The sequence below is a fragment of the Oryctolagus cuniculus genome, chromosome 16 (assembly GCF_964237555.1).
Source record: "Oryctolagus cuniculus chromosome 16, mOryCun1.1, whole genome shotgun sequence".
NCBI lineage: Eukaryota > Metazoa > Chordata > Mammalia > Lagomorpha > Leporidae > Oryctolagus > Oryctolagus cuniculus.
Genome location: NC_091447.1, coordinates 53,817,572 through 53,831,851, shown reverse-complemented (window position 1 = coordinate 53,831,851; position 14,280 = coordinate 53,817,572). Strand labels below are relative to the sequence as shown.

Sequence of the window (14,280 nt, the reverse complement as noted above, 5' to 3'; positions counted from 1 at the left end):
GGCATTAATGCATTTTGAATGCAGAGACATGCACTTGGGTGACCAAATGGTATGATGCTGTGGGCTGCAGGAAGCCTAAACCCCGCTGAGAAGGAGGTAGTTGGTGAACATAGGTTATGAGGGTGGGGATCCTAGGGTGGAATCAGTGCCCTTACAAAAAGAGGAAGACACCAGAGGGCTCTCCCCTCTGTGTGAGGACACAGTGAGAAGCCAGCACCTGCAGGCCACTAACAGGGCTCTCATCAAGAACTAAACTGAAGTCACCTGGACCCTGAACTTGCAGCCTGTGGGGAGCAACTGGGAGCAACTCGGACTAGACTAAGTTACTGGAATTAAGACTTATTCTACGCATCTGCTCTCCCACAATATGGCTCTGGGAGAGGAGGAAACAGCTTCTACATAGCTGCCTCCAGTTCAACCAATAAACTGTAGGACCTGCTCCTGATTGGAGGAGAGCAGCGTACTCGGCGTGTGGGTAGCAGAGTTGGGATTGGTGGAAGAGGACTATAAAGGAGGAGAGAGACAACATGCACCAGGAACATCTAAGAGGAACACCTGTGCAGCCCCCGAGAGAGCCGGCCGGCGGTGTGCCGCTCCCCCGCGGAAGTGGGGAAAGTGGCAGGGGGAACCGCCCTTCCACAGAGGTGGAAGGGACGGTAGCCAACCCGGGAAGAACCAGCAGCAAACCCGGGGAGGGCCGAGCAGACAAAAGAACAGTGCAGGGTTTAGTGTCGTTCCTCCATGAAGACGGGGAGCGACATAATGGTGCCGTGACTCGGATATGAAGCCTAGGCAGGGTTTAGTGTCGTTCCTCCACGAAGAGGGGGAGCGACAGCAGCCTGCGGACCTGTGAGAAGTAAATGCTATGGTTTACGTCACCCAGTCTCTGGATTTTGCTATAACAGCCTAAGCGAAGACATGCAGGTAGCATCAGTTACAAGGCAGAGTGAGTGTTTGGAGTAATTCTAGAATCTGTGGCTGTGAACATTTTTTTTATTTTTATTTTTTACTTTTTTGACAGGCAGAGTGGACAGTGAGAGAGAGAGACAGAGAGAAAGGTCTTCCTTTGCCGTTGGTTCTGCGAACTTTATTCTTAACATACAGTAAGCATAAAATATATGTAGTTGTTGTTATTAAACACAGAATTAGGCAGTGTTCCAAGAACAAGCATGAATAAGGAGATGATAGGAACAGAACAGCTAGGACAGAATTCCAGAGAAAATAAAAAATGTAGGGTGGCGTGTGTGTTTGAATATAGCTTAATTGAATGTTCTAAAAAATCAACATCTACCCTAAGTTTTACTGTCTGTACCATCTGGTAGGCATTAATTTTATTGTCTAATGAGATTAAAATTATTACAGTGCAATCATGTGTCCACTAAATGCTTTGTGCAGGCTATTGCGTGCTTCCAGCTGCACTGCGCGTCATCACAGTCCATCCCACCCGGAAGTGCACAGGTGCCAGGGACTCACTCAGTGACCACTGAGGAAACGCAGTCCCAGGGGCTGACAGGCGTGCAGTCACACCGCGGCGGGGACAGGATTGATCCACCACCGTCCGGTCCCCAGAAGGAGACCTTTCCACCAAGGAGCACAGGCTGGAGGCGTTTCGACACAACGCTGACACGTGAGCTGAACACCAGGCTTCGTGTGGCTGCTTTAGAGTATTCCACCCAGAATGGCCACGTGAATGGCAATGGCTAAACCAGCAAGGCTATGGAAGTACGAGGAATCAGTCCACACTTTATAATCTTTCTTTCTTATGTCAGCTCAGCAACTGACCTAACTTTTAAGGCACCAAATCTTCACAGTGTGTACACACAATGCACAACAATGCACGTCATAGCATCAGAGAATAAACTGACAGGGCTGTCAATCATATTCATACTGATGTGCAGATTTTCCTATGCTGCAAACTTTTGACCGGGTTAAATGCAGTTTTGAATAATGTGGTTTGGGGCAGCAGGAATTCAATAACCACTTTTAAGGGCATTTATTGTCCTATTGTGCTTTATTGGCTTTGCACATAGACAATAAAGTACAAAACTCCATTTAATTTCCCCATAGATTTACTTGACTACCTGCCACTAGTTATAAATACCAACCAATCCTTAAGGGGTTTATTTACCCCACTCTTTGTAAGATATGTCCCTGGATCAAGTAATCTATCAAATTAAAGAATTTCCTATTATTGGTGATAACAGAAATAGCAGAATATTGTATTTTTAACTCAAACTAATAACTAGGGAAATGACATATTAATAATGACAACTTTATTTATACAAAGTAGTTCAAAGGTTCATGGAATTAAAAGTTATTTATTTTGAAATAAAAATTGGGGGGCCGAGTCAGGGTGGGGGCACAGCAGGCTAAGCCACAGCCGCATCACTGGCAGTCATATCAGAGCAGTAGTTTGAGCCCAGCTGCTCTGCTTCCAGTCCAGGTCCCTGCTAGCGTGCCTGGGAAGTCAGCAGACGATGGTCCGGGTACCTGGGCCCCTGCCATCCGCATAGGAGACCCAGGTGGAGCTCCTGGCTCCTGGCTTTGTCCTGGCCCAGCCCTGGCTGTTGTGGCCATTTAGGAAGTGAACCAGTCAGTGGATGGAAGATTGATCTCTGTCTCTTCTCTCTGCCACTCCGCCTTTCAAATAAATAAATCTTCAAAAGTTTTAAAAAATATTTTTGCATAGCCTTTTCATCATATACATTGTCCATGAAGACGTCTTATATGCCTAGATTTCAAAATTTTTAAAATGCTCCTATCTGATTTCCAGAAACTCACGATGGTCTTTATAAAACTATGAACAAAAGTGCTTGCCATGCATGGGTGCTGAGGTGAAGAGTTCACACAATGAGGGCAGGGAGCTGCACAAATTTACAGAACAAACCATGGATTTGTGGAGATCGACATCCAATGCTAGAATTGGCCACCTCACACACGGCGGCTGGCAGCAGCAAGCGGGGCACCCACACTGCAGTTTGCATGTGCAATGGTAACACAGGGGTGGCCGGGAGCCCAGTTGCCTTCCTGGCTTCATTAATTCCTGAAGGGCTTACCGCGGCATAACTTACCAACGACTACTTGAAATAATGTAAAATGAATATTTTAGCAGTGTCAATATTCTTTTGCAAAGAATATCAAAGAACAAAGGAAAAGAAAGATTTTGCCAAACTACTGAAACGTCTTTTACTGTTTCTCCCAGGTGACTCCGATCGACGTTTCTGCTAACAGCGCATTGCCGGTGTCTGTCCAGGGAGCAGGGCTGCCCGCGACTGAGGTCACCAGGCCTTTCCACGCCGCACTCTTGGCATTGTGTGGGTGGGAAGGCTCCTGGCTGCTCTCCCTTTGGAGCTGACCCCTCCCCTGCAAGCCCACCCCCTAGAGCAGCCCTCTGCATCTGAGCTCCTCACACAGGGACCCTCCACCTTGCGTCCCATCTCCCTCTCCGCATAGCTCACACGTGACAGCCGCGGCTGGGTCATCCTGAAGACCTGCCAGGGAGGGAGGAAGTCACGCGCTGCCTCTGCTGCTTTCACACTCTCCTCAAGCCAACGCCAATTAACTGCTCTTCAGCCCTTCTATCCAGAGGCGGGCGCATGACTGGAGTACACCTGCAAACCCACTGGAATAGACAGCTTCCTTCACTGACTGCGTAACGGACGCTTAGACACGTGGGTGCCTCTGTACAGACATGCGGCACGAGGACAAGCAGAGATCCGCCTGGCCATCCTTGGAGGCCTGTCGTGCCCTACAGGTCCAGCTGTGTGCATCAGTCCCGCACCCACATCTGTACTTTCCCCAGGTGGTCTCAGCCCACGAGTCAATGCGGCACCTGGAGCTACTCAGGAAGCAGAGCACACGGCAACCAGAGGGAGCCCCAAGAGAACAGAGTCGTCAGAGCGGAGAACAGGAAGGGCTGAAATCCAGGGGCGGAGGAGGGCGCGAAGGCTGGAGTCCCTTCCTGCAGGTGGTGCAGCGAGACCAGGGGCTGAAAGACGGGTTAATGCAGAGGCCACAACCTGCTGAGGTCAGCCTCTCTGGGGAGGAGACAGAGAGGAAGGGACACAGCAGCAGACTCACAGGGTCGGTCAGCAGCTGGAGCAGAGACCCCAGAGTGACCGGCAGACAGGAGCGGTCTACTGCAGAGAGGCGCCTCCCTCCCAGGAGGATTGCTCCCAACCACGGGTCCCACAGGTCCCACGTTTGCTCCAACGATTGAAAAGTGCCCTGACGTTTCTCCAACACTCAGACAACAGCAAAACAAAACCGGCTCCAGCGGATCATCAGCAAACTGCGTGAGGAGCTGGCGGGGGTGGGTGTGGGTGTGTGGGGGTGTGGGTGTGTGTGTGTGGGGGGGGGTGTATGTAGCCAACACCCTCACACTCTCCCCTCACCAGGGGAGCGGGGGAAACTGAGCTCCATTTGTGCCGACGGTGGCTCAGCTGGGACGTGGCTCTTACGATGACAGATGTGGTGCTGTTCATTAGGGTCAGTTTCTCTCTCCACAGCTTGCAGACGGCAGATGGTGTCGGATACCAGTTGGAAAAGCGACAAAACAATCAGGCATCCACACTCTGCTCTCAATCGTTCATTGGCGGGGGTGGGGAAGACTTGGGACCTTGGACCAACCTGGGCTTTGGACACGATGGCCAGGAGCCGGGGCACGGTGGTCATGAGCATGGTGCACAGGCCAAAGATGAAATTCAGCGAGATGTAGGAGATGAGAGCCACGTCCGCGCTGGAGAAGAGGCCGGACGTCAGGTACATCCACGGGAGCGTTGCGTATCTGAAAAGCAGGCAAGACATCCACGCTGCGGCACCGACCTGCGCACCGACCGGATTACGGGTGTGATCCTGTGGCCTGCCGGCTTCCCACTGAGCGGCCAGAGGCACACCTGACTCAGCACATCCCCCGGTGCTGCAGCGGAAGTGCTTCCCTCACTCTCCTCAGGGCTTCCACAGGATACAAGGTTCGTGGACTGCAGAAAATATGGTTTTTCAAAGTTTGCTTTATGTCTGTCAAACCAGCTGTTAGCAGAAATGTACCGCTTTAGTGCTGGTGACCTGTGATCATTTAACAAGCGACTGCATACAGGTGACACGGACGTCTTTACCAGATTGCTGTTTATAGTCCTTGCCCATATTCCCACTGAACTACATATTTTTGCTTTTTACTATTTATTTAGTGCAGTATTAAGCCTCTGACTATAATGTAAGTTAAAAACAAGGCATCTCAAAAATCAAAAAGGAGCAAGGAGGAGGGGGAGACCGACAGGAGGGAGGACGGGAAGATTCTATTTTGGGGATTGAAGAGAGGAACTACATTGAGTTTGTTCTCTTTGTATTACTGCATCACATCGTGTTAATATGAGAATTAATGAGAATTGTGTTGTAGCAGTCAGCATGCAATTTACTGTGACCCTGAGATTCTAGCATTAAATACATTCCTTTTTTAAAAGAGGTATGAGTTGGCTGGTGCTGTGGGGGGCAGGCTGAAGCCCTGCCTGCAGTGCCAGCATCCGTATGGGGGCCAGTTCAAGTCCCGGCTGCTCCATTTCTGATCCAGCTCCCTGCTAATGCACCTATGAAGGCAGTGGAGGATGGCTCAGGTCCTTGGGCCCCTGCACCCACATGGGAGACCCAGAGGAAGCTCCTGGATCCCAGCTTCAGTTTGGCCCAGATATTGCCATTGCGGCCATTTAGAGAGTGTACCAGCAGATGGAAGACCTCCCTCTCCCTCTCCCTCTCCCTCTCCCTCTCCCTCTCCCTCTCCCTCTCCCTCTCCCTCTCCCTCTCCCTCTCCCTCTCCCTCTCCCTCTCCCTCTCCCTCTGTAACTCTTTCAAATAAATAAAATAAATCTTTTTAAAAAAGGTATGATGTTATTTTTGGTGCATTTTTTTGAAATCCATGTATGGTTGTTGCATAATATGCATTTTCTATGTGTTATGTATTGTTTGAACCAACAACAACAACAACAAAAGCCTTAAATTCCATTTTCCGGAGGCATTTGGAAGCCCCCTGGCAGAGGAGCAGCAGCATGGGGTGTGGCGTGCACATGATTGACCTCCCCTGTCTCCCACAAGGGGGCGCTCCTGGGTGAGTCAGGAGCAACACCTGGTGGTTACTGAGAGGGTTAGAGGACAGCAGAGTCTGGGAAGCTGCCTGCATCAAAATCAGGCAGGAAACTTGCAGTGGACACCCCTCCCCCCAGAGCCCCCTGCAGTGGCCATCAAGTGGCCCCCTGCACCCTCAGCACTGACTCCCACGACCCAGAAGCCCGCGCCACGATCCTGATCTCACAGCAGACCCCACGGCCGGGCATCCACAGCCGGCACGGGAAGGGCCACGCCCAGCAGTCAGCTCTGCAGCCCCCCTGACACTGACATCCAGGACACCGCCCAAATGCCTCAGAATAAAACCCTGCTTTGTTCCTTCTTCCCCCACAATCCTAGAGCCAGCCTCCATCATGCAGACCCTCAGCTCTATCACCCTCAAGTGTGTCACTTTAAAGAAACTGGCACTTTGAGTGACAGCTCCGAACCTCAGCAAAGTCCCTGACTCACAATCCCCACCGTCCCCAGGAGGCCCACACACACGGGGCCCTCGTGGTCTCTGCACCCTCCAGGCTTGCCCGCGGAACCGGAAGTACTCCAGGGCCCCGACCTGTTACCTCCTGAAGGTCCTGAAACTCTGCGAGCACGGCACAGGCGCTAGGGCCTCCAGATGGTTGCTATGGTAGCGTGCAGCCTGCGATACTGGGTGCCTTGCAGGTGCAGAGGCACAGCCTTCTGCTTGGACCATAAAAGTAATTTTATACACAACATCGCAGCTTCCAGGACTTCACTCAACAGCAACCGGCCCTCAGGACGTGAGTACAGGAAAACTATCCGAGCGCAGGAAGGGCGGGCAGCTTCAGCCAGTGGTTCTGCAGCAGAATTAAATCGAACCAAAATCACCGCGGAAGAGGAGAGGCAGGGCCGCTCCATGCTTTCGACCTCAGCACCTCCAAAACACAGCGCGGGGACAGGAGTGGAGCCCGCCCGCACTCGCAGCACACCCCTCCCCGCTCCCTCAGGGTCCCTAGGGGCAGAAACCCGGAGCGGACTCCACCGGGGGCTGCTCTGAGACGAGAATGCAATCAGAGTACCGAGACACACACAGCGGCAGAAGCTTGTGACCCAGCCCTGGGCAGCGGCACGTCGCTGGGAGACCCCGAGCCAGCGGATGCCACCAGCTCACGCTCTGTTCTGGAACAGCACCTGGCCAAGCCTGTTCAGTCCAGGCGAAGCCGAAGGTAGCCACTGTGGGACGCCTCGCCCCGGGTCACAACACCAGGCCTTTGTCTGCTCCGTATGAGCCTGGCTCCAGCCAGCTCTCACCGTCCAACTTTGTCATGGGGTGGGGGGGACCCTGGAGCCAGGGTGGCAGCGCCTCCCAGACCTCCCAGGCAGGTGGGGCCAGCGCACAGCAAGGCCGTCTCCTGCTTTGACCAGTGTCTGCAATGGGAGAACGCAGGGGCCCTGCTGCCCTGCTCTCAGGCCTGGGCACCGCATCTGCACTTGAGGGGACAGTATCCACCCGGACACCAGTCTCTGTTCTGTGTGAGCCGCTCACTCCACAAGGGGGCTCTCAGGCCTGGGCACCCCGTCTGCACTTGAGGGACCAGTAACCACCCGGAGACCAGTCTCTGCTCCGTGTGAGCCACCACTCCACAAGGGGGCTCTCAGGCCTGGGCACCCCGTCTGCACTTGAGGGACCAGTAACCACCCGGAGACCAGTCTCTGCTCCATGTGAGCCGCTCACTCCACAAGGGGGCTGCTCTGGGTCTGTCCTTTAAAGAGCTCAGTGCACCAATCTACTATTTAAGACATAATTAAGAGACAAAGGCACTGTTCTGAATCCTCGCACTGAGAGGTCCCATCGCGACCTTAGCCAAGAGTCTCCGGGCTGGTTTTCAGCCAGCTATGATTCCAGACCCTTGTTTTTAGTTTTTTTTGTTATGTTTTCTTTTCTTTTCTTTTTTTTTTTTTTACTATATTTTCACTAGTTGCCTTTCAAATGGTTGGTTTAAATTAACATATTAGCAACTCTAGTTCCTCTATGCCTTTTTGTTTTTTAAAAGATTAAATTGACTTACATAGTTTTGGTGATGGCCTTTGATGATCTCCACTGTTTTATTAAAATGCAGTGCAGGATCATTTTAGTGTCCTTTAATTTGCAGGAGATCAGCGCATATCCACAAGCATTCTGGGATCATCGGGGCAGCTGGCCCCTTTCCCAAGCTGAGAGAATTTCCGAAGGCACCAAACAGGATTCTGCGGCCTTATCTTCAGTCTGTGGGCACTACATGCGCACCAGACGCGTCTCAAAGTCTCAGCTTCTGTTCTGTTTGGTGCCTTCCAGCTCCTCTCTTATTCACAAAACACATAATCAATACATCAGCACTCACAAGATACGTGACGTGGTGAAGCGTCTCCATGGCTATGTAAGCTACACCTTTTTTTTTTTTTTTGTCATTTTTATATGCCACCTTCCGCTTTTGAATGCTAATCCCGCACCTTTACAGCTCAGATACCAAATTTCCCTTGCTAGAAAAAAAGCGCTGGGTATTTTTGCTTTGCCGTGTCCTAGGGGAAGTATTCACCCACCCTGCCCCTGCCTTCTTCAGCTCTCAGGCCACTGAGCCACAGTTCAGGGCCTGGTGTCAGCCTGCCGGGACTGTTTCAGGGCCTCCGGGACCTACGGGTCCTGTGGGGTCAAGAGGGCCAGCAGCTTGGCCGGCCCCAGCCTGAGCCGGCAAGGTGGCTGGCTGCCTGCTGTCCTTCCCCGTGCAGGGCCGAGCTCCAGAGCCGTGTGCAGGGCTGTACTCCAGGGAAGGGGGAGCACCCTGTGAGTCTCATCTCGGCGCGATCGCAGACACAGTCCAAGTTGGCTCCCGACATCTCGTAGTCCTCCAAGTTAAGAACCCTTAACCAGGAGTGCGGAACCCCTGCCGGCCCACGCCTCTGCAACAACAGGTCTGTGCCTCTCCAGAGACTGCTTGCACAGCACTGTGAGGCAGGTGGAGAGAATTCTTAGCTGAATTCAGACTCGTAAAGGGGTTCACAACCAAGGCAAGATTAACACAATTTCTAAAAACGTGGTTTGTAAGAGAATCTAACCACTTCATTGTGTCTAAGTTTCACCTTAGTTTTTGAACTCTGCTCTCCTAAATTCAAAGTTGATTTTATAACAAGGTCTATTTCTCTCACGCTCTAAGGGCATGTAGTAACAGGATCCATTCAGTGGAGTCAACAAACCAATCAGATTATTTTCTGAGAATGAGGCAGACTCGCCAATAGATACCTGGGCTTGTAACCTCCCAGTCGCGTAAACTTACGTCACCACCAGCGAGTTTTGTAGCTGAAGACCCAGCATCCTCTAAAGAGTAAAACAACTCCAAGAGCACTAATCCCGCTAAACAGCCTGGGACTTCACCCTGGGTGGCCTGCGATGCTGACAGGAGCTGCTCGGTTCAGTCTTCAAGCAACAGAAATGGAGTTTTACAGGAAGGAGCTGAGGCTCCAGACAGAAGCTGACATTCCCGGGGCCACAGAGCTAACGACTGGCAACCTCATGGTTCCCGAAATCTTCCTCTTTCCCGCTACAGTCATCCACCCAGCCAGCCACGGTGACGCACACTTGGTTAAGTGAAACTCTGTCCGCTAATAGCTGTTCAGAGGCCGCGAGTTTAACTAAAACCTATGTAAGGATCATTTTCCTTAGAGTCTGTGGATTACATAAAAGCAGGATGTTTTGTTTCAAAGGCAGCCTTGAATTACAACAAATTAGCATTTTAATTGTTTTCCCTGCCCTCAGCCACTGTCTTCTATATACGCAGCCTGTAGTTGGACATGCAGGTGTAGCATCTAAAATGGCACACACGTTCCCAGCGCTGGGGACACGAGCTAAGGTCCTCGTCGCCGTGCACAAACGTGCAGTGTGCGGAATTAGTTTCCGGCTTTTGTTGTTTTTCCTCTGAGAAAAAGTGAGAACGGTTAGACGAAACCTTTCCAGCCCCTCACATCACAGGAGAGGGGAAAATACCCGGGACAGAGCTTCACGGCAGAATCTCCACGAACGCGATTCTGCAGCTCACTGGACTACACACTTGAGCCAAAGTGCGAATAACAGAGAACCCATCTCGGACGGCACCGCCTCGTCAACCCGCTCGAGGGCCTTCCTGAGACGGGGCCGTGCCGTCCCCACTCTGCCCCGGCACCCTTCCTGCCTCCACAGGCACTCGGCCGCCGGCCCTGGCTTGTTTGCTCGGTGCCTTGTGCAGAAGCAGCGTAATTGCTTGGAGAGAGAGAAAAGCATGAAGCCGCCAGCAGGCTCAAAGCCATCCTGAGGGTTTTCTCCTTCGGCAAACAAACCGTAATTCTGCGGCAGCGTCTCTCATCACATACCCGAAGAGCGCCAGCAGGAGGGCCGTGGCCGCCAAGTTCTCGCGGAAGGTAAAAGCTGTTAACTGGAAGGGGATGATAATGGCTACACACAGGCCGACGGAAATCAAGTAGAAGAGCTGAGAAGAGAAAGAGAAAAACGGGGCCTGTTACATCAGGTGCGCATATTCATGATCCACTCACCCTGACTTCAGGTGGGCTCCTGTGGAGCCCACGGAGGTTGCCTAGCAGTGGACCTGGTCCTGGAGAACCGGTCTTAACTGGCCGAGCTGTGACCCCGAAGCCCAGGTGGAATGGGACTGTGTTGGAAAAGCTCATTACATTTCAGCGCAGCCATTGGGGGGGCCCCTATTCCAGCATGACCAGTGACCCCATCATATGAGTGGATTAGCCACAAGCACACAGAGGGGGCGACCGCAGGGGAGAAGGCAGTGCAGCCTGCTCGCCCAGGAGAAACCAGCCATGCCCAGCCCTGATCTCAGACGTCCGCTTCAGGGCCGTGAACAGCCACATCTCTGCTGGCAACTCCAGCTACTTCCAGATGGGCATGGATATTGAGGTAAACTCATGTTTGTGCAAACATGCTGAAATGCCTGCCTACTGGCATTGTCACCCTCAGCCATCTCCTTCAGGAAGGGCCAAGGGACACAGATACCTCCCACGAAACGTAACACCCCCACTTGTGGGCAGGGACCGACCCTCGCTGCCCAACCTGCCCTCCAGGTGCTCCCACAGGCCCACAGCAAACCTGACCCAGCCAGCAACTCCTCCTCTGGCTAGAGGGCCCTCCTCGGCATCACCCACAGGGCAGCTCCTTCTCGCTGGTCAGCTCTTGGCGTCAGGGCCTCCCCACTGAAAGCCACTATCTCCTGCGTTCTCAACACGTGCAGCTGTGAGCCGACAGCACCCTGTGCATTTGAGTACTTTCTTTGCTTCTTCTTTAAAGGATCTAAGCCCTGTGAAGGAGGCACTCTCCTCTGCTCACCCCGGCTCCATCCACCTCTGTCCACTGGACGACAGCAGCATGCCACAGGGCAGACGCTCACCAGGCTCAGGAACGCACCGCTCACAGCTCCGGAGCGGGAGGCCCGCGATGCGGGCTCCAGCAGATTCGGGGTCTGCGGAGGGCTGCTTCCCCGTCACGGGCAGCGCCGCCTCCTGTCCTCACACGACGGAGGCTCCAGAGCTCTCGGGCCTCTTCTATACGGGCCCCAACGTGACCATGAGAGTGCAGCGGCCAGTGGCCAGCAGCCATGGACGGGAATGGGACTTTATCACCCAGGGGACACACACCTGGGGAGTGTCCTCCCCTCTCCTGCCTGCAGGAGTCCCCGGTACAGAGGGGACGGGGGCCAGCACTTCCCCGTTGTGGCTTGGAGTCAGGAATCACCCTGGGTGCTGAGGAAGGTCCGATCTCCGTGTTTCGTGCAGACCCTCTGACCAGGGCCTGGAAGGGGCGGTCTCCACGTCCTCCCTGCCACTGAGAGCCCCAAGTGACCACTGCCAGCAGGCAGGGTTGGGGAACACAATTCAACTAAACAAATTCCTGAAAGGTTCGGGTGACCCAAACAAACTGCACTTTCAGGGAAAAAAAATCCAGGGAACGTGACTAACATCCGGGGAACACGGTTAAAAGGAAACTGACCGGCTCAGGAACAGAATTGCTGGGGGGAACAGGCTCACATGCTGGCTTCTGCACTGAGTCACACAGCAGGTGCTCGCAAACCTTGGGCCGCTTCTGCCTGCTGTGAAGTTAGGTTTTCCGTGTCGCAGGACAAATCACGTGCCTGAGGGTAAAACCTGACTTCTCCCCTGCACAGCCTAACAACAGAAGCGGGCGCTGACCACTGAGCAGCACAATTCTTACAGCAAACGTGTGGAACTGGAGGAAACATGTTGACGGTGCGTCTGTCACGTCCTGCAGTGGGACCTGAATCCTAGGAAGGCGCTGGCACCCACTGCAGGCCTCCTGCTAGGGAACGGGCCACAGACCTCACGGCAGGAGGTTGCAGGCATGGGAGTGACGAATCCTTCTAACTACCCTCCCCTCCTCCCTCTGCAGAGAGCACGTTAAAGGTGACCGTTCACTCATCTCCCCACACAACACTTAGCATCTGGGCACGTCCCTTCCCTTGCAGGTTTCTAGCCCTCCGGGCTGGTCAGCTGCCCCTTAGGAAGCAGTTCTGGATGGCTGCAGGTGGTCAGCTATAATGACTTAACCTGGACCAACACACTGCCAGGAAAAGGCCCCCTCCCAACCCCCCCTTAAACAGATAAGGGCGCAGAGGCACACAGGGTGGGGTCCCGGAATCCTACCATGTCATACAGGAAGTTAGTGAACCAGTACGTCCTGTAGCCAAGGCCACTTATGTGCTGCAACCTCTTGGCTCCGGTCACTCTGTCCCTCACCACAGAGCTCCCGATGGACGCAGACAGGATGGAGAAGCCGAGCACGATGCACAGGGCAACACCGCACTGACGGATGCTCTCCAGGCTGTGGGCGAAGCAGAAGAGCTCAGCAGATGCCAGGCGGCAGACGCGCCTAAACCTGCCCCCATTGCCCTCAGGGCGCGTGGTGACCACGGAAGCGTCGACTGAAGCTTGTGAGCAGCCAGGCGTGCGGGCTGAGGGCAAGCACCCCTCACGGAATCCCTCAGCCTCCTTTTGAGACCTGGATTGTTTCCAGAAGACATAACTGAGGATCACAAGACGGAGGGGAGTCTCGGAGTCTGCCCCCCCATCCACTGGCCCTGACTCCCAGAGTCCTCCACGGTCACCCAGGCCCTTTGCCCACACTGGGACTGCGTTGCTCATCCCTGGTGGGGCAGCTCCTTCCTTCCATGGCCATCTGTGACTCTAGTGACCTGAACTACCGGGAGGGTTTGTAAGTGATCGCGCGTCACTGCAGTAACAGCCTCTGGACACCTGCTGGGAGATTCTGCCGCCTGGAGCTCTGTTGAATTCCTTCTCCCCTGCTCTTTGCTCTGCTCCCTCCCGCAGCAAACCATCTGCCAGGCCACACCTTCTTTCCCATGTCACATTCTACGACAGATGGCACTGTCCTTTCCAGGCAGGTGCAAAGGTGGGTTGGCAAAGGTAGGCCCCTGGAGGTCAGAGTGCAGCCCGCACCTCCTGCCACGGGAGCGACGTGGGGAGAGAAGGCCCACGAAGCAGCTTTGCTTGCTCCCACTCCACCGGGCAGGCCATAGGCAGGGCATGAACCATGTGTTCTTCCACTACCAATTTGCAATAAAACGTCTGTCCTCCATATAACAGAGAAGGGAGACGGGGAGGGAAAAGACAGGCAGGGTGGCCCTGCACCCTTTACCATGTCGGGAAGAACTGACACGGAGGTTGGTACCCAAAGTCAGCACCTGGACTGCACCCGGATGGGCGGGGAAGTCTTGCAGGAGAAATGCACAGGAGGCATGAGTGTTTACCACGAAGCCAGGCTGATTGTTCTGGAGCGGGCAGCCCCTTGAGCAGCCACTGCTTGGAAACGCAGCTGTGTGGTATAGCCATTCATCGCAACCTCAGCGACTGCACCCCCCCCCGCCCCCATCACCAAAGCAGCGCCCGTACACTAGTGCTGCAGCACCGCTCAGGGAGATGACAACGGGGACCACCTTCGGGAACCACCCCTAAGTTACCCATGCATTTCCTCCCACAGCTAGGGCCCCTCCCACACTCCTCCCACTCACATCTTGTCCTCGTTCAGCAAGGCGCCTCCGTACGGGTGGCTATAGAGCGTTATTCCTGGGAGAGATAAATTGAACAGTGAGTCTCAGGCCCCCTCCCGCACGGGGAATCTCAGCTCAGCCCCAGGCGTGCAGA

General features: G+C 53.8%; 1 protein-coding gene across 1 annotated transcript in view; it reads right to left on the bottom strand.

The window, feature by feature from the left end:
• Positions 1-14,280, bottom strand: part of LOC103345127 (ATP-binding cassette sub-family A member 13) — a 347,717-nt gene that overhangs the window by 90,357 nt on the left and 243,080 nt on the right. The window contains exons 41-44 of the mRNA XM_070059456.1: positions 14,148-14,202; positions 12,763-12,940; positions 10,450-10,565; positions 4,630-4,786 (exon numbers count right to left, since the gene is read on the bottom strand). Of these exons, the coding sequence (XP_069915557.1) occupies positions 4,630-4,786; positions 10,450-10,565; positions 12,763-12,940; positions 14,148-14,202 (506 nt within the window). The remainder of the gene's footprint in view (positions 1-4,629; positions 4,787-10,449; positions 10,566-12,762; positions 12,941-14,147; positions 14,203-14,280) is intronic.